The sequence below is a fragment of the Pezoporus occidentalis genome, unplaced genomic scaffold (genome assembly GCF_034315485.1).
Source record: "Pezoporus occidentalis ecotype Australia unplaced genomic scaffold, CSIRO_AGI_Poc_V1 ctg47, whole genome shotgun sequence".
NCBI classification, from domain to species: Eukaryota; Metazoa; Chordata; class Aves; order Psittaciformes; family Psittacidae; genus Pezoporus; species Pezoporus occidentalis.
In genome coordinates, this window is record NW_026915802.1 from 2115222 (window position 1) to 2141469 (window position 26248).

At 43.4% G+C, this 26248-nt stretch overlaps 1 protein-coding gene across 39 annotated transcripts in view; it reads left to right on the top strand.

Moving 5' to 3' along the window:
- NRXN3 (neurexin 3) overlaps positions 1-26248 on the top strand; it is a 1035236-nt gene that overhangs the window by 651375 nt on the left and 357613 nt on the right. For 7 of the 39 annotated variants that reach the window (XM_062636191.1, XM_062636194.1, XM_062636192.1 and 4 more), the window contains exon 1: positions 706-1632. The exons of the other annotated variants lie outside the window; for them this stretch is intronic. In XM_062636191.1, coding sequence (XP_062492175.1) covers positions 1389-1632 — 244 coding nt within the window. In that variant the 5' untranslated portion in view covers positions 706-1388. Of the gene's footprint in view, positions 1-705; positions 1633-26248 lie in introns of those variants that run through there. 39 annotated transcript variants of the gene reach the window in all.

A 26248-nucleotide genomic window follows, 5' to 3' on the forward strand; every position in this document is an offset into this window, starting at 1 on the left:
GGGCCGGTAGCGGTTGCATTTCTCGCTCCCGGCAGCACACACTCGGAGGGGTGCCCATAGAAAGCGGGCGCATCCCGTTCTCGCATTGAAGGAGCGGGCGCAATTCCCCAGGGACCGCTCTAGCCGGACAGCCGCAGCCGCCTGAGCGGCGGTGGATGCCGGGCGCTTGTCCCCCGTGAGGTGCAAGGCGCTCCCCTTAGGGAGCGGGGAACTCCTTTACTAATAGTTTTGGGGTCCGGACTGCTTCCCACTGCTGGCAGCAGCAGTGCTGCCGCCATAGCCACTACCACCGCTACCGCCAGGCTCGCCCGGGTGGCCTGGCCGAGCCCGGGCCGGGGCCCCGACGCCCCCTCAGCGGGCGGGGGACGGCCGGTGCGTGTGCAAGACACCGGCGCATGAATGGCGGGGGCGGGGGCGCCCTCTAGCCCCGCCTCCCGCCGGAGCCAGCCAGTCCCTCTGCGGAGAGCTGCCGCCGTGCTCATTGGCTCGCCGCGGCCGGGATATTTGCATACGGCTCGCCCATTCGCGGAGCAGCTTCCCCGGCTGCCCAGGCTGCGCTTCACCTGCGCGGCCGAGTTGCCCGCACTTGGCGCGCCGGCCGCCAGCATCCCGCCCCCGGCTCCGCTCGCTCCGATCCCCGCTCCCGGAACCGCGCCGCCCGGCCTCGGCCTCTGCTCCTCGACCAGCCGTCCGGGAAGACGTGGTGTTGCCCTCCCCGGATGCGCAGGGTTAATCGGCTTGAGCCCTCGGTCGCCTGGATCCGGTGGAAGGAGGATAACAATCCAGATCTGTGTGTGTGTGTGTGTGTGCGCGCGTGTGCGTGTGCCTAGCAGTTCTGCATTGCAACATTTGCTAGTGGAGAAGCAACAGAACCCCCCTGGAATTAGGATAAAAAAAGAAATCAAAAAATCTACCTGGGGTTTCTGGCTTATTTCTTCTTTTTCGTTTTCGATAGCCCCTCTCAGCAAAGTGAGAGACAGGGATCGCAGGCAGGGAAAAGTCCTCAGGGACCCCATGATCCTGGAGGAACCTGACCAGTGCAAGCTCCGGGACCCCCGCGTTGACATGAGCGGCTCCCCTGCGCTCTCCTGGAGGCTTGGTGCTGTCGTCGGGTTCCCAGCACAGTAGATCCACCCCTGGGAAACGGCGCGTCTTATTCTTCTGTGTGTGGTTACTAACCTTTCCCCTCCCTCCCCTTCCCTCCTTGCAGTCGCTCTCTCGCACAAGACACTTACTGTCTCTTTGCCTTTTGAAAACGCCCGCCCGCCCTAGAGCCTCGGAAGCGACTCTCCTTTCTGCTAGCATGAGTCCCCTGGCATCATGAACCTCATTCTCTCTCTCTGGCTGGAATTCAGACTGCCCGTCTATAGGTGTCTTGTGCCTTGACCATGCACCTGAGAATAGACCCCAGCATTTGCTCGGGACGCCGCCCCGCCTGGACCCTGTGGATGTGCTCCCTCTTTTGGGGATGTATCGTCAGCTCTGTGTGGAGTTCCTCTAACCTGGCTTCTTCTGCCTCCTCTTCCTCGTCTGTATCTCAGGCTCAGTATGAGCATCACTTCCACGGCAGCAAGCACCACTCTGTGCCTGTCTCTATCTACCGCTCCCCTGTCTCCCTCCGAGGAGGACACGGTGGGTTCCCACTCTTGTTTCTTTCTAACCCTTTTGCAGAGCAGCTGGAGCGGCAGAGGGGGAACAGGGACAATGGCTGTGACTCCGGGGTGGGGGGTGGGGGGGATGGGGGGGAGGTGTCCTCGCAGCCTCTCATATTTCTGCCGTTAGCTCCCCTCCCCATTAACTCCGCTTTACTTCCTCTGCCCCCTCCGCGAGCAGAGCTGGGGGTTGACGGGCCGCTTCCAGAGACAACTCCCCCCCCCCCGCCCCGGCGTGCTCCAGCGGGACGGAGTTGGGGGGTGCCGGTGCGGGCTTGGGCCACTCCATCCAGGGGGCAGCGCTGAGCAACTCGGGGCGGGCAGAGGGACACCGGCTCCCAAGTCCGCTGGGGCTGGGGGTCCTCCGAGAGAGCATCACTAACTCCCTGGCTTCCGTCCTTGACGGAGTCGTAGCGGCTGACATGGTTCTTGCAGCGGCGCGTCTTCCCCGCCGGCCGCCCCGATGCGGGAGGGCCCTGACCTGCTGCTTGCTTTCTCACTCTCAGCTTTCCTGGGTGAAGTTGTCGGGTGGCTCAGGGTGCATAAAGGAAAAGGCGAGGTCTCCTTACAGCTGCTCCCGGCTCCCTGCTTAGTGCCTGGCAGTTGCGTCCCAGGAAACCCAGGGGCAGGAAATAGTAGGGAGTACGTTTCCACTCGGGCAGCAGGGAGAAGGGAAAGAAGGGGTCTGAGGGACCCCACGGAGCAGGAGGACGCCTGCCAGTATCTTGTCACTGAAATGCTGAGCAATGCTCAGCAGCTGGACCAGCACTGTCTCTTGCTCAGCTCTCCTGAATCTGCCCGCCCTGAGAGGAGTTGGCCCAGGTCTGGCTGACATGGTAGACACCCTCATCTCCACTTTCCTCTCTCCTCTGTCCTGTGTCCCTTGGCTTCAAGCACATCAAGCAGGCAGGCCAGGGCCTGACACTTTCTCTGCAGGGCTGGGTCAGCTTTGGCCTTCCATCATAGGAGCACTCACCTGCCGAAGCACATCTGCGCAGGACCAGAAGAACCGGTGTCAGAAATGAGGGAGAGGACCACTTGCAAGGAGAGGGAAAGGGAGGGGAGAGCCCTGGGACAGTTGAAATGCTGCATGACATGGCTGCAGTAGGTGCTAGGAGGATGTACTGGCAGGGCTGTGTCACTGTTACAGGGATATTGAAAGCTGGAGTGTCACAGATAAATGCTTGGATGACCAGCAGAGCAGTCTGAAGAGTTCAAATGGCACAGTAATGAATGGACCTCCAGTTAAGGCTATAGGTACACTAGCGGAGTTGTAGAAGGAGCCCAGTATCGCAGGTCTGAGCCGAGGTGCACTGGAGAGGGAACAGGCGCAGGAACAAAGCCAAGAGGCAGATGCTGTGGGTCACAACTGAGCACCAACAGCAGGGCTGCTCTAGCAGGAGGTGCTTTGGCAGAGCTGCTGGAGGGCACAGGAAGAGGGTGGTGGGAGCACAGCAGGGCAGGTTGACAGTGCTCTAGCAGTGTGGGAGGGAGAACCCAGGGCGCTGCAGAAGAGTACTCTGCTGCAGAGGGCTCAGGACTGAAACAGTGCTGGGTAAAACAGGTCGAGCTGGAGGTGCACAGCCAGTTCTGCAGGCACAAGTGGCATCAACCTGTCAACCTATTGATTTCCCACTTCTATCCCAAATTTTACATTCACCCCAAAAAAACAAGATGAACACATTCAGGCCCCACATGGGAAGGGAACCAGTGCCATGCCAGACATCAAGACCATCTGTTAAGCACCACCCATGTGAGACTCAGTAATGGCTTATTAATCATTAGCAGCAGGAGCCTTGTTATTTGCAGCAATACTCAAGGACCATGTGAGAGAGTCCTTACTGTGCTAACATGAGGGATGTGAGGGATCAGCCAGTCCCTGCCCCAAACTCTTTCCAACAGCTCAGCTTCTGTATCTGAGTGCTCCTATGATGGAAGGAGGTAGCAAAATCTGACTCATAGGTCACTTGTGAGGAGAGAGAAGGATGTCACAAAATGTGATAGTGGTTAGCCTTGATGTAAAATCAGGCAGTAGTCTGCAGGAGAGTCCACGGTCTGCTTTCTGGTCAGGAAATGGTAGTTCTTTTCTCCTTGATAACTTTTCCATCTGTCCTGAAAGCCCAGCAAAGCCTCATTTAAGAGCCCTGGGCAAAAGCTGTTACAAACTTCAGTGAGAAGTGGGCATTTTTCCTATGTTCTCATTGCAGTAAAGAATCAAGGGAAATGGAGAGGTTGAGGAGCTTAGGCTGGTACATAAGGCAGCCTGGTATTTTTTTTCCTTTACTAATCATGCCATCCGGCAAAGCTGGCATGGAACCCCCCTTGGCCATGAATAAGGGGAGAGGGGGAGGGAAAAAAGAGACCACAAAGACAGCTGGTCCTGTAAACACGCGTGTGTTTTCTTTCACTGTTGCACGACAGAGGCCCTTGGAATTTGGACGCATGACAGTGCTGAGGAGTCAGATCCCAGGGAGGCCGTGCACTCCCTGTGTTTCCTGGGATTTTAATTTGTTTTGTTTTTGTTTTGTTTTGTTTTTTTCCTAGAAGGAAATAAAAACCTCATTCTGACTCCTGCCCCACTTGGTGGCTATGTTCATACTGGTTTCAGAAGGAATCAGGTCAGGATCCTGACCACCCTGCTCTGTTGCTTCCCAGTCCCGCAGTGCTGACCACCAGGACTTAGTCTTGTATTTAACCATATTTTCCTTTTTTCTTCTATGTCCCAGTGGATTTCAATCTGTTTGAAGAAGCAGATTAGTATCTAGCACAGAGGAAAAGTAAATGTCTCTGAAGCAGTGAACACTCATTTGGAGTCTGTTTAGTGTTCCTTTAAAATCAGTGGAAAACCGTCTGTGGCTTAACTTGAACAGAAGCAGGATCTGGCCGTCGTTACCCGGCTGATGTTACGAGAGTTAATTCTAGTGCTTTCCAGTAGCTGAGCTGCGACCTGAAAATGTAAAACTTGGCACAGCACATCTTCTCAAGGAGAAAATCTTTGTAACAAGTTTGCCTCTCTGTCAGCAGGGGTGTAAGGTTGGCCAGGCAGGGGGTTTCAGCAAGTCACAAGAAATATTTTTTCCATGTGAGGACCTTCCTAGAGCTGCAGACTCTCTCCCTGAACAGCAGAAAGGGAAATCAAGAATTCCTCTTTGTTTCACAAAGGGCCTGTGGGACAGAGGGAGGAAGATAATCTAACCGTGAAACAAAGTTGGGACTGTGTTTATTGAAAGTCTACATGTGCAGAATCCTCCTGTCTCCTCTTAGCTATTTAGCACCCTGCTGGGTCAGCTGATCCACCAGAGCCTGCAGCAGTGGCTTCACAGCCCCGCATTCCACGTCCTCATTGCCCCAGCTGATGAATAATGCATGTCTCTGGTTGACAGATAAAATGAAGAGATTTGTGCACGTTTTGTCTTAGTGATGAATTAATTAATTTGGTTTCTTCTTTTCTCCTCCAGCTGTTTTTTCTCTGGCTCTGCCTAATGGATGGGGAGTGAGGGTGCACAGAGGCGATGTGTGATGCCTCATGCAGATTGCCCCAGCCTTCGGACTGCTGCTGTGAGGGGGCAGCTGTGGGAGCAGTGGTGGGCATGGGGGTGTTTCTCTTTTGGTTTCCCTTTGTGGGAACTAGTCTTGCTCAGGCTGTTGCACAAGTTGCAGCAAAAAGTGGAGGCTTGTCATGAGGACTGGCAGTGAGCAGTCACCAAATCCTGTAGGAGTAACTCTCAGGCCTTAGACGATTCTTAGAAGTTCTGTCATTTATATAAAGCATTTCCACCTCTTACATCTTTTTTTAAAATTAGCAAATGAGAATGAATACTTGCTTAGACAAATGAGAAGAGAGTTTCCATAAGGCAGGTATTCTGCAGACCAGTGTCAAAGCTTGCCACACACAGCCATGACAGTGTATCTTTATAATACATATATCCTGTTCCTTGCTGCTCCTCCAGTGTGACCTATTCCTCATCTCAAGTGTCTTTGTTACTGCAATCACGCCTTTTCTATAAAATAGAAAACTAATTCCCAGTCCTTGGCACTGCCCATTCGCCGGTACCAAGCAGGACCTTCCCTGTTCCTTCATCATCAGATTACTTTGAGCAAAGGTTGTTAGTTTTAACAAAAGGGAAAAATATTCTGTACAGAGCAGTCAGTGATCCAGTAAAATTAACTTCATTCAGAGCTGAAATTAGGGTTGCAGTTCAGCTCTAACAGGGTGAAAAGCTAGAAGTCTGTCTAGTTTCTGTGGCTTGCTTCTAGTCTCCTATCAACAATGATGCCTAATTTTTTTATTGCAAAGACTAGTGATTCTGTATCCCTGAATGTTTATGTTCCCTTCCTCAGAGACATTAACAGTGACTAATATTTTTAAAGAAAGGTGAAGTCTGCTTAAATTGTCTCAAGCTGACTATTTCTATCTTAGAAATCTAAGCATCAGAACTCACTACTCCTTTGTAGTGTGTTCAAGTGATCATAAGTGAGCTTTTTGCACCTCAACTCCCCCACCCTTCTGTAATGCTGCTGAGAAAGCATAGCATTCAGTTGCTCGACATAGGAAAAGTCTGGCTTATGCAAAGGCTGTTTCTTCAAAACAAAGTTACTATTTGACTTACCCTTTGCGTGCTTCTAAATAAAACAATATCTGATCAGGTGCTTTGACTTCTCATTCTGCGCACAGTATTAACTGTTCCCAACTTGGAAGAGCTTGTGTTGATCTGCAAAACTGAAGCTTTAGTCTGTTCACCTGGTACTTGATCCTGGGAGATTTCAATGATCTTATGAGATCTGGGACGCGAGAAGCCTGATGTTATTGTTGAATCCTGTCATTCTGGTTTAATATATGTCCCTGTGCTCTTTGAAACATTGCTCAGACCTGTGCTGCTGGAGGTACAGTCTCTTAAGATGTATGTTTAAAAACCATCTCTTCTGATAGCTACTTTGTGCTTGCTCAGTATCTCATAGCACATTTTGCAAAAGTGGGAATGTTAGTCCTGAGTCAGAATTAGATCAGGGCTTTCTTTCTCCTTATATTTCCTTTGCAGTTTAGACTGGAGAGAGGTTTCTTCTTCCCTTTATCATTTCTGCTTTTGGACATAGATGTCAGTAGTGTATTCCCTCATGGTTTTGAAGCCTGGACAGGCTCTAATGCCACATGCCAGCATTGGTGTTTCTGAAAGAGCAAGGAGAACGTTTCGGCTGGTGTGCTGGCTTTGCCAAATTCCAGGAAGCTGCCAGAGCCAGGGGCCTACGATTCACCATGGCTCTCTCACCACTCTCACAAATTACTTCTCTTGCACTCTGTGTGTGTTGGTTTTGCACATTAAAATATAAGTACTTATACCCCTGAGTGACTTTCCCCTAAACTATGAATTTGAAGTACTCCAACACTTGTCTTTCAGAATTTGAATATAATTATATGCTTTGGGTGTAAATTGTGTTCTTTTGCTACATAAGAAACAAATGGAAATGATCTGCCTGTTACTGTAGTTTACAGATTATACACTTTAGATCTGGGGATGTATTTTAGGCTGCTTTTTGGCGTGGTGTATTAAAATTAAAATGATGTTGTTGCAAGCTATAGTGGTTACTAAGCATGAATAGCAGGCTGATAAAGGACATTACTAAATTGATCCAGTGACAAGGTTTACTTTGTCATCTCTTCGTTTTGCACCTTTCCTCTCTTTGCATTCTCGATGATGGAGAATGGGAAAGAGTACAGTATTTCACAGTCTATAGAGGGCGTTGTGTCTGTGGAAGCCCAAGGGAAAGGGTGAAGGACTCAGAAAAATGTTAGAAAGATGACTATTCGCTTATTCTGTGAATACCACATGGTAAAGAATCAGGGAAGACTTTGTTTTCTAAAGTGCTCAGGAAGAGTGCCATCAGGCTGGCTCCCCTTTCTAGTGAACAGGCCAAGCTCCACTTAACTGCACAGTAAATCTGTCTCCATGCTATCTTTGGAACATGGTTTTGAACTCAGAACAAATTCAGCATATCTGCATTAAGCAGATCAAATTATTGAAAGGGGATAAGAAGTGAAGTTTGTTTTTTTTCCTACAGTTTGATCTTTAAAATCATGCCGATTGACATCAACTGATTGTCTGAACATGTTTGGTAAAACCTTTGGCGCCTTATTCATACAACTGATAGGTTTTCATGACTCCTAGTTGTGGCTGGATCCTGCAGTTATAGCAGCCTGCTGCTCCTCCTCCAGCTGGTTTGCTTAATGACCCCAGCCACTGGAGATCTTACAGGGATGATGTCTGGAAATGTTTCTATCTAGCTGGCTCTGCCGGTTTGCTGTATCAGCTACCAGATGTTTCAGTGCGCTAATGTCCTCCACCGCTTGCGAAGGCTGGAAACCATAGAACAAGGGCAAGGGAGCAGAGTATGGAAATTTCCCAAATAGTATGGTGAAGGCAGTTACAAGGTAGCTAAGGGAGAGAACACACAGTAGACAAGTTATGTATCAAGCACGCTGGTCATTAGCGGTGTTTTTCCTTATCTCATCTACAGAGCATACGTAAACATGGATTTAGCAAAGCCAAGTTTACCAGTATTTAGTAACCTGAAAACTTTCAGCACTACTCATTTTGTCAAGCAGGAAAGCTGGCTTCTTAAGCATGCATATACTAGCAAATGTTGCAAGATTGTTAGAGGTCTGACTGCCTTCTGCAGGACAAGTGAACATGTTCAACTAAAACAAGAACTGACCTGAGAGTGTTGAAGGAATGCCAGTGTTTTCAAAGAAAAGAATAGTAATTTAATAGAATTGTCTGCTTAATTTTGATTCAGTTATTTTGTGGCCTGGCCTATGTATAGAAAATCAGTTCTGCAAAGTCTCCACTTGGCTGTCCACTCTGGAAAGGTTCTCATTGTCTGGTTGAACACTCAGGAATCCCTGTTTTTATTGGATTTCTTGTACTTCATCTTGTATAACTTCCCTGAGTTATGGTGATTATCTGAGGCAATTTCACTCCAAAGACTGTTGGAGCTTGTAGTTCTGTAAGCACATTTTCTGACCTACAAGCACTGTGGCTCTTTTAGTATCTGGTAAGGTGAAAGTGGAAATAGTTGCTAAAAACCTGTCATTTTCCTTTTTCCCTTATTTGTTCTGCTTGATTTGTCTAATTGTAGCCAATCTTAGCTTTTCTCACATTCTGATTAGGGTAGTGATAATTATCATGACCTAGGCTTTCACAGAAGAGTTTGTAATTTGCTGATGTGAAGTGTTTAGGAATGCTGGTGGCCTGGATAGGACCTAGAGAAATCTTAGGTTTATGTGGCTTACATCTGGTCATCTGCTTCTGTAACGTCTCTGCAGGATTGCAGGAGGACCTCCTGTTTCCCCAATATCATCTATTATTTGCAGTTAAGTAATGGATGCTAAAGCTATTCCAAGTTTTCCTGACCTTGCCCCCCGTGTGAAGTCCAGCATATTTCTGTCAGTGTAGGTCTGCAAGATACTGATGGCTTTGAATGCTTTTACACTTTTTATTATCTCACCACAGAGTCTGCTCTCCTTTCTGTGCCCTCATGCCTTCAGAGGCAGTTCATTAGAGGCAAGGAATAGGCAAAGAAATCAATTTTCCTTGAGAAATTCATTCAGCACCTCATAAGACTTGAAGAAGAGAAACAGAGCAGGGAATTCTTACTATTTTTTTTTTTTTTCTAACTTTTTTTTCCTATGGAGATTCTGGAGAAAAAATATCTGCATGCATCCCTTTACGTGGTGGCTCTTTTCTGACACTAGCTACTATGAACACACCATGCTGGCAGTAGCCTGGAGCAGAGTAAGGTGCAGAGCAGATGGGGGTGCCTGTTCTCCAGAATTGATGTGTATTGGCTTAGGAAAAAAAGAATATGTCTTGTAACTGAAGGTAACGGTGGCAAATTCTGCTTGGACGAATGATAGCAGTGTATATCTATGCTTATTTCATTTCAGGTTACTATTATTCTAAACAGGTTGATTCCTACTTAACAAGCCATAGACTCAGGCTACTTGTCCTGGCTCAGTCATTAGGAAAATAGACACTGGCCAAATAAGCAGCCTGTCGTACTTGATAACTGATCTACAGAAATGGTGAAAACTTGAGCCTTCTGTGCATTCCATAGTGAGAACTTTTGCCACTGTTGTCAGTGAAGCCATATCCCATGTGGCAATGGGCGATGCTAAAGAGGATTTTTTCTCACCAGCAGCATGGAGCAGAAATGAGGGCAAGAATCCCTAAACTTTTTCCCTAGCTCTGCCGCTGACTTACCTTGACATACTGGATGCTGAATTTTAGGGGTACATCATACGCTCCCATGTGTTTCAGTTTTCCTGTGCTGTAGTGCAGAAATCCAATGAGTATTTAAATCTCTTTAGATCCTGACATAACCCATCTGAAAGGAAAAGCACTGCATTGTTACTGTTCTTTCCCAACATACCAGAAATATGTTTTTGAACTTCAGCTAGAATATTTGGTCCTTTGAATTTAGGGACCATCACAGTGCCATGGCTCCTGGTGCATTCTCTGGATAAAGTCCTGGGAATTCATCCTTGTAATACCCTGGGAAGGATCAGCCTTTTTATGCAGCCAGTTCTGCAAAGAAATGTTGATCCTTTTCCCAAAAAAGACAATGCCAGAAAAATGGGGAACGCCTGGGCTGCTTGGTTAAATCCAGTGTTTTGTTTCAGTCATTTCTTTCTGAGAGCGAATGATTCTCTGCTGCTCATGATGGTTTCATTTACTGCTTCAAGGAGCATTATGGACATGCATTTCTCTTCCCTGGTTCCAGAAATCTGGGGTGATTTTTTACATCAGTGACCCAAAGAGATGACCACATCACCCTAGTCTCTATTTTCAGTGTCCCTGTTTACTGTCTTCTGTTTCTGTCACAAGCTAGGTGTTGTCTACAACTGTTCAATCAATTCATTTTACCAGAAATTGTGAACACAATCATCAAGGTGATTCTCCTAGCAAGGGAGAGAAGAGGGGAGGGAGAGGAGGAAGATGAAAATTAAACTGAAGTGTAAATCACTCAAGGGTACAATTCCCATTCTTTCTTTCTCTTTGATCAGAAGTAAAGGAGGTAAAGATTATCAGAAGAGCCATTAAAGATCCAAGTAGTTCTCAACAAAAAGACACAGACAATTTGAAGAAGAAGGAAAAAATACGCTAAAGAAACAGGAAAGGAAGGAGCAGTATCAGAGCTCAGCATCAGGGCTGTCTTGCTGGCTCCTCTTGATCTGAGCTGAGGAGGCTGAGGGTGCTCCACAGAAGGCTTGTAGGGTCTGCAACTTGCCCACCAGAGTCCAGTGCTGCTGATGTTTAATTTACGTTGGTCTTTTAGCCATGCACAGTTTTGACCTTGGACTTAGACTTCAAAATATTCCATAGGTTTTTACAAATCTAGTTACCATGATGATTGAAATACACATTTGGTTTATCTATCTGTCTATCTATCTAATCTATCTATCTAATCTAATCTATCTATCTATCTATCTATCTATCTATCTATCTATCTATCTATCTATCTATCTATTTATCATCTATCACCATTGCCTGTGCTCTTGGAAGTCTTATTGCAACTATCTGGAATGAGGTATTAATATATTTAGGATACTACCTACAGTCTAAAGAATCCAGACACTTTTTTAAAAATGCATTTTCTATGGAGGGAGAATGGGTGGATTCTGCTGCAGATCACCATGGGAAGAGCTATGCAATGCTTTGTTTGTATTGCTAAGAAGGTCACTGGGGCAGGCCCAGGTAAAAGCTGGGCTGTACTGCAGTCTGCAGTGGTGCCTTGGGGTGTGTGCCTGCCCTGCCTGCACTCCCTTGTTACACAACAGGAGACAAAGAGGAGCAGTTTGTTCAAATGCAGTGTCTGAACAGTTGGCATTTTTGCTGGGGCACCGCTCTGTGTGTATGTAGGGATATGTGTAGTATTTCTCCTCAGGGAAGCTTGCTTCTCTTCAGAAGCAGCATCTGGTTTTTATGTTTCTGCTGAGGTTTAGGATTATGTGTAATTTATATCCATAGGGAAGCCGACTTTAGATTCAAGAAAGGGCTATGGGCTGTATGTGGGGGTTATTTCCCTCTAAATACTGAATAAAGACAAAGCAGTCATATCTGCAGGAGCTTTGTTTCTTCTTTCATCCCATTTCACAGCCTGAGCCACCATTCTACAGCAACCCTTTTCTTTAACCTTCCAGGATATATGGGTGCCTTCTTCAGGTCCCTGGTCTTCATGTGGCTGAATTTGACTGTCTTTACTGAAGTCCTAGTTAGTGAAGAAGTTTAAAATATAGCATCAGACTCCCTGATGTGATGTGACAATGCAATGTCATCATTTTGTGGCTCAATGCTAATGGTTTCTAATTATTTCTAAAATAAGTAATTTATAAATAAAATAATTATAAAAATAATTATTATTGCTGATATGATTTTCAAGCAAAGAAACAAAAATGAAATGGATGGCTCTTGTAAAAGACAAGATTTCTGTTATCTTTGCTGTTTACATCATCTTTGCTCTGCATGTATTGGAATGAATCATAGAAAAACAGTGCAGTCATTCAAAAAAAAATTGTGGGGAGGTTGTAGGCTCCTGCCTTGTAAACCTAGGCTTTATAAATTCGTGGATGAGACTGTACTCTTAGAAAATGATTTGGAGTCTTACAGTCTACAGTCTTGTAGGTTACAGTCTTACAGTAGCAAAGATTCAGAACTACAAAAGATTTTTGGTTCACATTACAGTTGAGTCATGGATTCTGTCAGTAATCTCTGAGGACAAGGCTTGGAAAATGTATGAGTGAATGTAGAAATTCACTGATAAAGAAATCCTGCATGAGAGTTGAGGTAAGCAAGGGACTGAACTGTCCCAGAATGCTGAGCTGCAGATAAAGTCATAGTACAATCAATGATATGTCAGCACCAATTTTGGTTAGATGCTGATACACAATTAGAAGAGACATATCCAATCTGAAGGAAGAAATTAATCACAGAAGATGATAAGAATTTCCATGCACTTTGGTCCATCTGGTCTAGTATTCTGTCTCTGGCCGTGGCCAGTGCCAGATGCTACAGATGGACACAAATAACCTCTTTGATACGTTTAATTGTATATCCCAAGGGAGGGTTGTAGTTTATTTCTTTGACCTCACAAATGGTGATAATCTTATGCTGCAAAGAACTGAGAAAGAGACTCATGGCAGTTTTATCCTCGTTATTATTTCAAAAGATATTATTAGTGAGTCTGTTTCTTATGCTAACTTTTTGCTTAGTTATTTTTATGCTGCTATCTCAAAGCATTTTATGTAGCTTCTTAGGGGTATCACAACACTGAGAGAGGGCAAGCAACCAGTTTTTGTATTTCTTGTTCTAAGATGAGAAAATGGGACATGAAGAAGGAAGGCAGTTTGCTGAGTCAGAAACTGTTGCCACACTTAAAACAGCCCAAGTTCTGCTGAAATCCCTGGATTTGCTGCTTTCTGCCCCTTCATTTCAGGCCATCAGGGTGGCTAATTAATAGGCTTTGGAGGTTAATGGAATTTAGACTGTCTGAACGCAGCTATGCACAAAGTCAGACCTGACAGTACAACCTGGTATTCATGGTACCCGGTCCACTGCACCTTTCACATTGGTTTTAGCTGGTGGCATGGCTATGTTTCTGTCTAGGATTTCCTCACAGAAATATGTGCACAGGGAAGGAAGCGCATGCCAGGTAGTCTGATGCTACCAAGAAGCGTTGACCAGCATGATTAATCCATTCACGTACCTCGAGTCTAATGTGTCTCAAATGCTTATGATTTACTCTTTGTGGGTAGATTGTTGACACAGTGCATGTGCAGCAGGTCATCCTGGAATATTTGGATCACTGCACATGCATTATAGCATTGACCTGTGCATATGCAATGCAAAAGTAGATCTCCAGAAAAGCAAGACACATGTATGCAACACTCCAGTTTCCTCAGATGGAATTTCCAGGAAGAAGAATGAGACATATTTGGGGAAATTTATGTATATAGCAGCCATACCACTTTTTCTAATACTAACCTGCATGAGCGACTTCTGATGGATGACTGGAAATATGACGTGTGTGTGTGAGAAAGAGCCTACACATTGCTTTGCAGAAAAGCTGGGTTTGTGTGCATTTGTGTAGTAAAACCAGCCTCAGCCATCCTAAGTGCTGCCAGAAATGTTTTCTTTTCTGCCTCCAAACTGCATAGACGTTAAGCCTGTTGTGTCCACTTTCAAACAGCAGCTGCTCATGGTGTTTCAGTTACAGTCTATAATGCATAGAATTAAGTCCTTTTTACTTGGTGTTTTCATCTCAACTAGTGTAAGCTTCCCAAAGAGCAGCTTTCAGATAAGAATATTCCACATGGAAAGAGACACAGTGGTCTAAGCAAGGAATATAGAAGCAACAGCTGCTGGGTATGGGTCTTGTTTTGATGCTGCTTTCTGCTGTAGCTGTAGACAAGTCAGAGCTTCACCTCTGCATGCACTAAACTCCCAGGTGATAACGGGGAGTTGAAATACTGGCTTTTTTCCTAGAGGCTTGTGAGGCATAACCAGCCTGATCTTACTTTTGCCATTAAAAACTAGAAGACATTTGGTATCAAGACAGTCTGTTGTGCTGGCACCGTGCTCCCAGCTGGGTAGAGGTCATCAGTTTCCTTACTGGCACAGTCTGTACCTGCGTTTCTAAAGAAGCAGCTCTGACCTGTGGATCCTACTTTCAGCCTTGGCTAAGGTAGTGTGCAGAGCATTCGTGTACATTGTACCAACCCTGGATGACAATCTTTACTGATCTCTTTTATTTGTTTAGCAATTGGCAGACTCAGCAGCAGAAAAGGAATGCCAGGGAACTTAAGGCCTTGGCGGAAAGGACTTACCTTTGTTGTTGTAACCGATGAGGTTTGTGCAGTAAGGTTCAGAGAATGAAAAGCTGTCCCATCTTGTTTATTTAAAATCTCTTTTTTTTTGCCATCTATGATATGGGTTGAAACTCCAAAATTTTGAAAATGTTGAGCTGGCTATTCCAAGGAATTCAAAGAGGGTCAGTCCAAGTATCTTCTTTCAAAAGCTACTGCTGAAGGCAGATAGATCATATCTTTATGTGAAACGTCAAAGCACTTGATACAAAATAACAATACACCCTTTTGTCTGTGCACAAACATGCCTATTGTATACACTTGCTTATGACTTACTTAGCAGCATACGCAGAAACTTGAACAGAAAACCATTAAATTTTTTGTAGGAAAAAAATAACATCATTAATAGATGTTTTCCCAAAACTTATTTGTTCCCTAAAATGCCTGTAGTCCTCAGACTACTTCTACAACAACCTTTCTAAATTCATCACCAGAAACACAATTCATTCAACAAAACCAAGACACAGATGGCCTAGTTTCTATAGTCACAACAGTAAAAAGTCACTCACTGTAAAACCTCCAAAGCCCTGGATTTAACACATGCTTAGCCCAGAGTATGGACCAGTCTTGTAAAGTCATCCAGTGCTGCAAAGGCCATCATGGAACCAAAGCTGGTGAGGCCAGAAACCTGCTACTTACCGCAGTGAACTCACACAGACATTCAATAAATAGAAACATTCAGTTAACAGTGGGAGAACATTTTTCACAAATAGCCACTCTAACCTATCAGCCCTGATCCTCAAGAGAGCCCTTCAAAACCGTGTCAAAGAAAGATCTTTGTAACTAGAATTTGTAACTGTTAGACTAAAAATCACAGGCTTGGTATAGCAATATTGATTTATAGTATGTTGTATTTCTTCTTACATCCTGCTGCCTGTGAACTTCTTCACATCCTATAGGCAATAATGAGTTGTCTCTCTGTCCCACTGAGGGAGAGAGCATATTAGTATTGCTAGTACCACTCCCCATGGATCTACAGGTAGCAGTAGCCTGTTGCCTGAAATTGGCTAATTTATTGGATAAAAATGTTAAATTCAGAGCTATTAGTCTAAACCTGCATGTAGCTTTGAAAGCTGGTGTTAGTCTTTTGGATCTGAATAGGGTTTACATTCCTTATGTTTTGCATTTTATCTTTCTGTACTGGTTGGTCTACTAAAGGCAAATCTTGCTCATTTATGTCCTTTGATCATCATGAGTATAACAACGTCATTACAAGAGTTTCAAAATTTGATGTTTTAAACTTCAGTAAGTACTATTTATTAAGCTTTCCAGACAAAACATGTTTTTAATGAAACCTGAAGCCTTATTGTTAAATGCCTAAACTGAATTATATTTGGTTTAAAATCGAATATAGAATGATTCCTATAAATAGTTTTCTTCTGATGAATTACCCTTCAGTGGAAATTTCTCAACCAACCAGTGCTAGTCATAAAAAGATTTGGACACAAATGCAAACAAAACCTCACAGCTATGCCATTAGAACCATTCTGAAAGCCTGGGTTACATGAGCATTAATCTGTTTAGAAGGCTCCCAAAATAGTTGCTGTTATTTCTCCTTTACTTGATAGTGTGGCTTGAACAGCAGGTGGAATGAGAAATAGTCCTGGGTTTTAGCTATAGGTGACTGGGGCTCTGAGAGTGAATATTCTAAACCATGCTATCTTCCCAAGTTTTTAGCCTTAGAACTGTGTGTTTGTTGTATTATGACTCTGTAGCTGGGATTTTAATGGAAGAGGAATTTTTAATTGAAATTGATATTAGTGGGATTCTGAGAGAAAGCATTCAAAGATTATGGAGCAGTGTCGTACATCAGTAATAAGGTCGTGGTATTATTCTAACCACCACTGTGGAGTGAATCCAGTCCTGCAGATTTTTTCCAATCCAGACTGTGGCTGTGGGCTTCTTAAAGTATCACTGACTTTGTTAGAAAAATATTTCATTGTGAACTTCTGCACTAATTTTGCACCAAGAAATTCCAGTCCATAACCTGCTACTGGAGCAAGCCTGAACCATAGCTCAACCCCACCTTCACTGCTAGGTGCCCTACCGTGTGGTTTTTTTTTGGTGTTTAAAGCTAGATAAATGTAAAGCCCAAACAACTCACTGTTTAGGCAGTATGTTGTTTAGGATAAATAATACAATATGTTAATGCAATACAGTAAAGTACCTTGTTCAGGCACATATAATACGGTCATATTTTCATAAATGAATAATCCTTGCATGTCTCTACACATTATGGATTTGCATACCTAAACCAGATGTTTTAAAATTTGTTTCTCAGTGGCAGTTATCAAATGGAATATATAATTTTAATGAGATCACAGACATGTTGGACAATATTTTATCTTAATTTTGCACGATTTCTGTTTGTGTCTTTCCTACTAAATTGTTTCTTGCTAACATCATTGATATGTAGCTGTGTGTTGGTGAATCTGAGAAGGGTCTGAAAATCTGTTTCTGGATCTTCCTTTTTCTGGTTCTATAATCTTAGCTAAATTATGCAAAGTACTTATTTTATTTTCCCCCTATGTGTGGAAATTGCAACAGTGACCAAGCTTTGTGAAGCATTTCGAGATACATAATAGTTTTTGATTATGTAAAAGTGTCATTGTAAAAAATACACATAGAAAAAATTGTGTATGTCTGCATATGCACATTACATTTAGAATGGAGTCCTTGATTTTACCCTTAATTTACCTGTTCTAAAATAGCATATACCAGAAGCTTAATCCTTTGCATTGCATGGTTATCGGACTAGGTATTTGAGGATATTTTTAAAGTGAATATTCATTAACACCATGATCTTATCCAGTTCCTCATTTAATCTGTATTGAGCTGCCTAGATGTTATTCATATTCCCCTACCACCAGCAAGTCAAGGTCTTGGGGAAACAGACTTGATGCATTCTCTTTATCCCTGATAGTTCATCATCTAAGATAAGCCAGGGTTGTCTGCAAACCGCAATCTCATCAAGCAGGTTCAGATAGCATCTCTCTTGACTTTTTTTCTTATTCCATTAGCACAACTGTCCTGGAGATTCAGGATGCTGAGCTTTACCATGCTGGCAGGAGCAAAGGATTAACTGGGTATTGAGATTTAGCCATGATTGGCTCCATGCAACATGAGGACCTTTTTAGTCGTTACACTGAACCTTTGTAAGGCTGTGCTCCCAGATAGCATTTAAACAAGGGAGAGAAGAAGGATCAGAGTGTAGTGGCTTTTGTGACAGCTGAGGACCATTAAAAAGATCTTAATTCATGTCTCAAGAAGGGTTTTACTTTCTCCCTTTTTGTTGTTGATTTTGCATACAAGTATTCATTAACACTGGCATTTTAGAGGTAAGAGGCAAGTAGGATCCCTAATTCCTGTTAATTTAGCTTAGTTCCTACAGTTTAAATAGCTCTGTGGAGAGACCCAAGCAGTTACACTGAGGTGTGCATGCAGCAACAGTGGTTGTATGGATTTGGTCAGGACCCCTTAGCACTCTGTGTCCTGTGCTCTGGTAAAGCAATCTGTTCAGAGTGTCCTTCAGCTGTGTAGTTCATAATTGGTACATGAAAACTTGTGCATGTGAATAACTAGCACCCTAGAAACTCTGGTTGGTAGGTTTTTAGGTAGATAGGCTGCTAGGCTGTGGAAAATTCAATGTCTGTTGTGTCCATGTTGAAAGGGAATGAACACCAGCCTCATTTCAGTGCTTGCCTTTGCAGAGAAGAGAGGAGAGGGAAAGCACACAGCAAGGAGTAGGTTAACTGCCTGCCTTTCCAAAGAGCTGGGATGGAAAATATTTTTTAACTTACCCTTTCAGTATAGGGGTTTTGATCCTTTTTCTGTTTCACAGCATTCAAAATGGATTTGTTTTTCATGTTCTGAGGGGGTTTACTACAGTTATAACCATTTTGATAACAGTTCCAATAACATTTTTTGATAAAAGAATTAGCATTTAAAATGTTGCAAAAATGAAAAATGTTGAAAAGTAAAATGTGGCAGTTTTCAAAAGACTGTTTTTCAGTTTAAGAAGTCTTTAATTTGAAAACATTAAAGCAACTGTCTTATCTAAGAAAATCTGCACCAGAATGTTGCCAAAGGAAGCGGAGGCTGAGAGGAGAGGAGGGACAGGATGGTCCTTCAAATCTAACTGTGAGGAACCACCTCTGGATGGGAAAAATGCTTATCCTAGGGAATCACATCTCTAGGTAGCCAGTAGCATTTAAAGGTGTGACTGGAACAAGAAAGCATTAAGTGGATGGAGTTGAATCACCTTGTGTTTATTCCTGGCATGTAATAACAGAAGCATTTTAATCCTTTGCCCAGAATGTCTGCTTGTTAAACTTTCCCAACCCAGCAGAAATCCCCAAAGCCTGTTGACCACAGTCCACTCTGATTTTAGAAATAACCACATCCATGCCAGAGATTTTCAGGGGTGCCCAGTCTTAGGGATTATTTCTGTTGCTGTATGACACAGCTGAGAATTCCCAAAGTTTCTTCAGGTTCATAAGTGTCTGCTAGTCCTGGGGAAAGATTAGGAGGCCAAATACTGCACCTAATGGGCCAAATTTGGAAAGCTGCATTCCACAGTGGAGGGCAATGCATAGGTCCTGCCTATGCTGTGTGGTTTTTGTTGGATCTGTGGAGGACAGCGCTGCTGCTGTTCTTCATCCTCTGTTCCAGGCTGCAAACCCCAGCCTTTCAGAGCGTAGAAATTGTCTTTTTAACTGGCTCCTGCACTTAGGAGAGAGAGTACTGCGTAAGTTACCTCAAAAAATACCCAACACTGTCTGTTTCTCAGCTGTTATATGTGTAAATACCATAGGGTTTTTCTCATCATCTGACAGCCAGGCAAAATAGCACTTGACTGTCATTTCATCTAAATCCAATTTTTTGGCACTTCTGTTTGAGGAAGGAGCTATGGATTGACCTCACAGAGGATGATGATGATAAAGTAACTAATGAAGAGGAGTTCTGATGTTTCCCAAAGTTAAATAATGTGTTCATGATATAGTTCAATATGCACAAGAAGAAGCAAGACCACACATTACATATTGCCAAAATATGCTGCAAGTTCAGCTGCAGCAGGAGAGTACTGATTCTCATCCTAGTTCTGTCCTGCTGTCTTCAACAGCAATCTTCCAGGTTTCTGTTGATCTCAGGAATAGCCGAATGTGGACCATTTTACTTGCGAATAAAATACACAGGTAGAGAACTGATTTTTGGAAGCTGGCTTAGGTTATATTTCTATTTCTTCTCCTGGTGCAGGGGACTATTTTCCTGACAGAGGAGAGTGGCAGCAGAGCAGGGCATATTCTGGGGCAGAAAGTGTGTGTTTGAGAGGAGGAGAGTAATCGGAAGGGGCAGATGGGTGGCACAGCACCTCTCTGACTCAGCTAGGCTCATTTTAGCAAGTGTGTGTGTTAGGGAAGTCATACATTCATTAGGCTGGAGATCTGAACAGATGAGGTGAAAGCCCCATTCGCTTTTATTTCATGTCGACTCTGGTGTTAATATTTTAAGATACACAGGATATCTTCTCAATAGGTGTCAATATATAGACTCATTCTACTCAGTGACTGTAGCAGAGCTGTGCCAGGTTATACCCAGTGGGGATCTGACACACCTGCTCTCTGTTTTTTATCTGCTTCAGGTGTCTCTGAATTAAAAAAAAAATGAAAGGAAGATTGAGAGTAACAGATTGCATATGAGCTAATTTCTTCCCTGGTCTATCCGGTGTGTCAGCTTTTCTGTGACAGAATCCAAGGGAAGCTGTGATTTGGAAAAATAATGGATTCAGTACATGGTAATGCTATGCCAAAACTCCAAGCAGTTTGTTCCTCCCCAAAAAATCTTAACATGAAGTCTTATTTTGTAGCTTGAAAGAGGACAAGATGAAAGGACAGGTATCATGTTCCTTGCAGACTTGGAGAAATACTGCATTTATGGATGAACTCACAAAGGAGCAGAGGATCTAGAACTCTTAAACATACATATTGATTATACCAAATCTGTCAAATTCTACTTTTAACTGGCTGTTGTTCCCTTATCTCTTTGGTGTAGGACCAAGAAGATGGAAGTGAAGGAGCACATCTCCCTAAAACTTACTAGAGCAGACTGCAGTCAATAGTGTTGTGTGGCTATAATGGCGTTAGTGTGTAAATGAAGCAAGGTTGGTAAATCAACTGATAAAACTGGACTATAACAGACTAGTTTTTTAACCTGAAAAAGCTTTTGTGTCTGAAATCTCATCTGTTTATTCCAACTACATCCATTCTTTCTTACAGCAGGGTTTACTGTCCTTGTACCACAGGGTGCAACACTGGCTACTGTCATAGGCACATACTGGACTACATGGACTCAGATTTTATCTGAAATGTCAGTTCTGGCATTTCAGTGCTGAGCCTCACTCTTTTCAGGGCTGGGGGCAGGTTGTTCCTTGTGGAGATATTTTTGGTATTAGACATACAACTGGGAATCCTCATCACTCATTGTCACTGACGTTGTCTAGGGTTAATCCTCATTTCCGGCTATGTCCCAGTTCTGTTATTTTTATCATGACTCTAAATTCTTCCTGCAGGCTTATGTGGATACTAACATATTCTTCATGTCTTGGCCTGCATTGTTTCATCATTCTTTTGTGAACTGCTCATCAGCTTTCAGTGTCCATGGCAGAGGCAGACACACCTCAGGGTGAAGCAGGGAGAGCAGAATTAGACCACCACTGAATGCTTTTGATGCTTCTTCTAAGTATTATGGCTTGGACTCGGGACTTGTAGTGAAGTAAGGTGGTGTAGCTGAACAAGCAAAAGCTTTCTGAAGATGGTGCACTATTCACCCTGCCGTTGAAGGAACAGAACAGGATTGCTGCAAGGTTGGGAATTAGTGAGCGAGTTCTCTTTTAGTCCTCCAGGTAGCTGATAAAACTGGCACACATGCAGGAAAGCTTTCAGGGAGGTGTCAAGTGTGGGATTGCAGTCTGCTGGGTAATACTCTGCACTTGGGCTTTGGGATTAGAAGATACCACTGCCAACTTTTAAATGCAGTAGCTAAAACTCTCAGGTTTAAAATATTGATACCATTTATTTGCTTCATTTTCTCCCACCCCCAAACCTGCAGCACCCCAAAGCAAGACTTTTCTAATCAGCATTTAGTGCCTGCTGAGCTATCTGGCTTTTTTATTTATTTGTCGTTTCTTTTTTTTTTTTTTTTTTAAACACAGCTTTTACTGTATTGAAAAAGCCTGAGAAGGAAAAGAAAAAAAAAAAAAACAAACAACAAAACAGTGAGGAAACCTGAAGCTCAGATAAAGGGGGTTGGGACATGGTTTTATAATTGATTAACTCTTTCTTTCAAGTGCCTCCCAATTACTTTTCTGCTAGCATGCCTGCAGCAGCAGGGTTTTTTTTTTTTGCTGCAGCAAAGCTAATGCTCTGTTTATTTGCAGGGGAGGGAGAGCACAGGCAGTATTTTCGTTAGGGCTGTGGGGCACTACAAGGGATGAGAAAGCAAAAGTCCTTGTACAGCTGCAGGGCTTGGAGCAGCAGAAGAGGGAAGGAAGGGGCTGCTTGTTGCCTGCCCTGGGGCAGCCCCAAGCTATGGATCAGGGGCCAGCCAAGGGGTGACAGGGAGCTTCTGTCTGCAGGGTCACCCTTGGAATTCTGTCAGAGACATGCTTAACCCTGTATCATCAGTATTTCCCACATGTTTTAAATGTTATAAAAAGGGGTGTTTCATGGAATTTAACATAAGTCTAAATGGGGTGACATGTTTCTAATTTATTTTCTATAGCAAATGAAAAATGTTTCTCCTATGTGGTATTTGAACAAGTCATGTATTTAACTGCTAAGGAATTTTCATTTCTTTGCTACTCATTCAGCTGGCAGTCCTTTAGAAAGATGTCATGGCATGAAGATTTGCAACACTTAGGTCAAGCAGTGAAATTTATTTAGTACTTCAAAATTACACATGGTTTCTAGATTATTTTCTGGATACAAGAGGTGACTTGTACTTCATTACATGATGAGTGGCAGGTTAAAATCCTAATTCCTTTCTCCAATTACAGAGCAGAAATACATAAGAGCATACAAAGAGTTACAACAGGGTAGCCGTAAGCAAGTGTAAATGAGATAAATTATTATTTGCAATTTCACAGCTGTTTACGTTTCTACAGCCAGCTAAAATTATCCTACCAAAATAGGACAATATCATTCCATTTCACTGAAAATTGAGTTTCATAAGGAAACTAAGTGTTGTAAGATTACTGAGGCTTAGAGAAAAGAAGCATCTCATCCAGGTGCAGAAAACAATTCTGCTGGAGAACAAGTAGAATCCAGGAGTTATAGCTCATTCTGGGCTTACTGGACTGAGCCATATGTAAGTGGTAGCAGTGGCAAAGTCCTCCTGTTATGGTTCCTTCTATTTTTAGATTTATACCTATATATCACAAATTGAGAACCCACCAAAAACATTTGGGGGATGATAACCAACTTTAATAGCCTGATGATACATTTCCTAGGTAACTACATTGATTGGCACTTTAGAAGTACCTTAGCTAGATAGAGAAGCTGTATTATATCTCATTTCTGCGACAGCAAGAGCTTGACAGATAGGATTTAGCTAATAACAAAGAAAGTGTGTGTCAGATCATTGTGATGAACAAGCTCCATGTACAGAGAGGTTAAGAAGTACTCTTCAGTGGCCTCTACTTTTTTGAGTCTGGGATGAAAAATGTGGGGGACAGGTGGACACTATGCTGCTCTTTGATTTGTAAGTGCCAAGTTCTTGTAAACTGCTAAAATGGATGGTGCATTTTCCCCATTGGAGGAAGTCCTCTGCAGTGGCTGTGCATTAATGTGGACCTCATAGCACTTTTATGTGACTTTAGGTGTGGAGTTTTCCTAGAGATGCTGTCCCAGAGCATTAAGAAAATCCTGTTCTAAGTAGCTTTCTCTGGGTTGTTTGGCATTAGTTGCCTTTCTTTGTCTAGTCTTGACTTCTCAAATTCTTCCCCAGCTCCTTCCCTTGTTTTCCATTTGCAGCTTCTGCATCCCTGCAGATGGCTGTACCCCACGGTTAGGGCTTTATCTAGACATACATATTTAGCTGTGTGTAGGAACTACAAGTTACTTTTTATTTATTTACTTTGAAAGACTGCCTTGGAGAGCTTAGCTTCCATCTGCTACCTCTACTTGTCCTCCCTGATGGAGGCTTGAGGGGAGGGAGGGAAGAATAAGCTTCTCTCCCTAACAAGTATATCTAAGTTGAGGAACAAAATAACCCAGATCTTTGAGCTACTTGTGGGGATAGACAAATTAGGTTCCTGGTGGCCAGGGTTCCCGCTTCTCACATTCATCAGATCTGGGCCAGACCTGTGGAGCAGCTTCTCCTCTCACTGTAACAAGCACCCCAGTCCATGATAAATGTTTCTTTGGGAGGAGGGAGGGTTGTAGGGAGCAGTAGAGTAAGAGTCCTGTTCCTTCCTTTCCATCTTTTCTAATTGCTTTCATATAGAAACTAGACTGCAGCCCCTTGAGCACCTTGAAGGATTAAATGCTGATCAAAGGCAGGTTTAACCATATCCCCAGGACAAGCTGCTTAGACACCAAACAGCACAAGCTCCGGGATAGCACAGCAACCAGAAAAGCAGAATAAATTAACAATTATCATCTCAACATGAACAGAGTAGAGTTTTGGAAGAGGAGGTACAGGGAGGGTTCAGGGGAGCAGGATACGAGTGATGCATATGGAAATGAAGTCAATATTTATCTCATTCGTATAGCCAGGAGACATGCTCTGCTTCTGATCTTGGCTGATTGCTGGCATCTGCTGCCACACACTGCCTTTTTCCTCCTCAGATTCAGCTTTCCAACATAATAGCATTAGTGGCATTAGATAAGAGTTTGTGTTATTAGTTACAACCTAAGGGAGGAGAAAATCTTTGGGGGATAAATTAACAGACCCCTCAGCTATCCTGGCTGGCACTCAGCCCTTTAGTTCCTTCTCACTGTGTTTTACCCCAGCTTTTATAGGCTTACAAAACGTTGAGTATCTTATTCATCTGTTTATTTTGCAGTGATTTCTCCTAGCGAATTCTGCACTTGCAGTTTCTGGCTTGGACATAATCAGAGCACACAATTCTGCTTCGGGTTTTTCTAGCACTGGCAAAATCTAGGGAAAAAAGATGCATTGAATGTTGAAGTTTATAAGTGGGGGACATATTGAAAAGGAGGATTATTTATCTTTGAGGGCAGATGAGTTAGCAAAGACTACTTAACTGTTAGTGCAAGGACTGTGAAGGATCATATGCAAATGATCAGCATCTAGTTCTCAGAGTCTTCAATAATATGGAGCAGTAACACAGAGCAGAGATGTGAAAAGAAGCATCATTTTATACTGTGAACAAAACCTACATCTTTATACCATCTATTTTCACTGGGTAGCAGCACTCAGTTCATACATTCACTCAAAATAGTAACAAGTTGCTGGTCTAAGACCCTGGATTGTGTGCAGCATTCTTCATAGAGCAGGAGGAGGGATGCAGTAACTCTTGCCTGTCTTTCTCAAAGCCCAGCTCCAAACTTTTTTGGGGGCTTTGAGCATGGGGACAAGCTAGTGCTGTTGTAAGAGGAGAGCAGGAATGCGCAAAGAGGGGGTTATATATTGGATCTCTACTCCTTCCCTCTTAATCCTAGGTAGAATTAAAGCAGAAAGAGTCAGAAATCCTGTTTACAGTCCCAGTTCGCTCCTTGCCTCATGGACAGACTCAAAGGCATATTTGGGCTCTAACAGAGGGATAATCAAATCGCATGCTTCAAGTCATTATCTAATCACTGTAGAGGTCAGGAAGGAGTCGCTACCTCTGGTGCCTGGCTTCACTGGATGAGCCAAACATCCTGCAAGCTCTTTTCACTTCCTCAGCGGAGTTCAGAGACAGAAGGCAAGATTTGATGGACCATCAGCCCAATTCAGCATGAAAACTCAATGTTGTTCTGAAAAATCAGCAGTCTCACAAGATAATTTCTCTCACACACTGGTATGGAACAGGCAAAGGGCCCTAGCTCTCTGTTCAGCTATCAAATATGAATGTGAGCAGCATGATCAGCAGAAGCCTTTCATGAAGGTATATCTTTATTTGTACTAAATAATGAAAGGAATTCCTTATGAGTGAATAAACCTGCCAAAAGGGTTCAACTTGCTCACTAAGACTTTTTTGCTGTGAGGCTGCAGTGCTGCATAGATTAGAAGCCATCATTTGCTACAACATTAACAATCCTTTACAAAAAGAACCTAAATGAAATTGCCATATGTCCTTCCTGAAGAAAAAACACATACTTTTTTGTTTTGACCCCCTGAATAGTTTTCTTTGAATTAAGAGTTTGGCATAGGAACCTACAAGTGATTGAAGAGCGATTTGCTGGTCCATCAAAGACTTGGAAAACAAAGGGGCCAAGCTCAAGGACTAAGAAGAAGTCAGTTGGGTTTGGTTCCTGGTGTTTGTTCTACTCTCAATTATTTGATGTATATCCAGGGCTTTCACCCTGTCTAGCCACAGGGGGTCATCTAAACCTTGGATTCTGTGATGAAAGAAAGGCTGAGCTGTGCATGCCTTGAGGAAGTCTAATGAAATGATGGCTTTGTTGAACTGGTATTAGTAAAGTATAAAAGAATATTTACTCAAAGTCAGCTG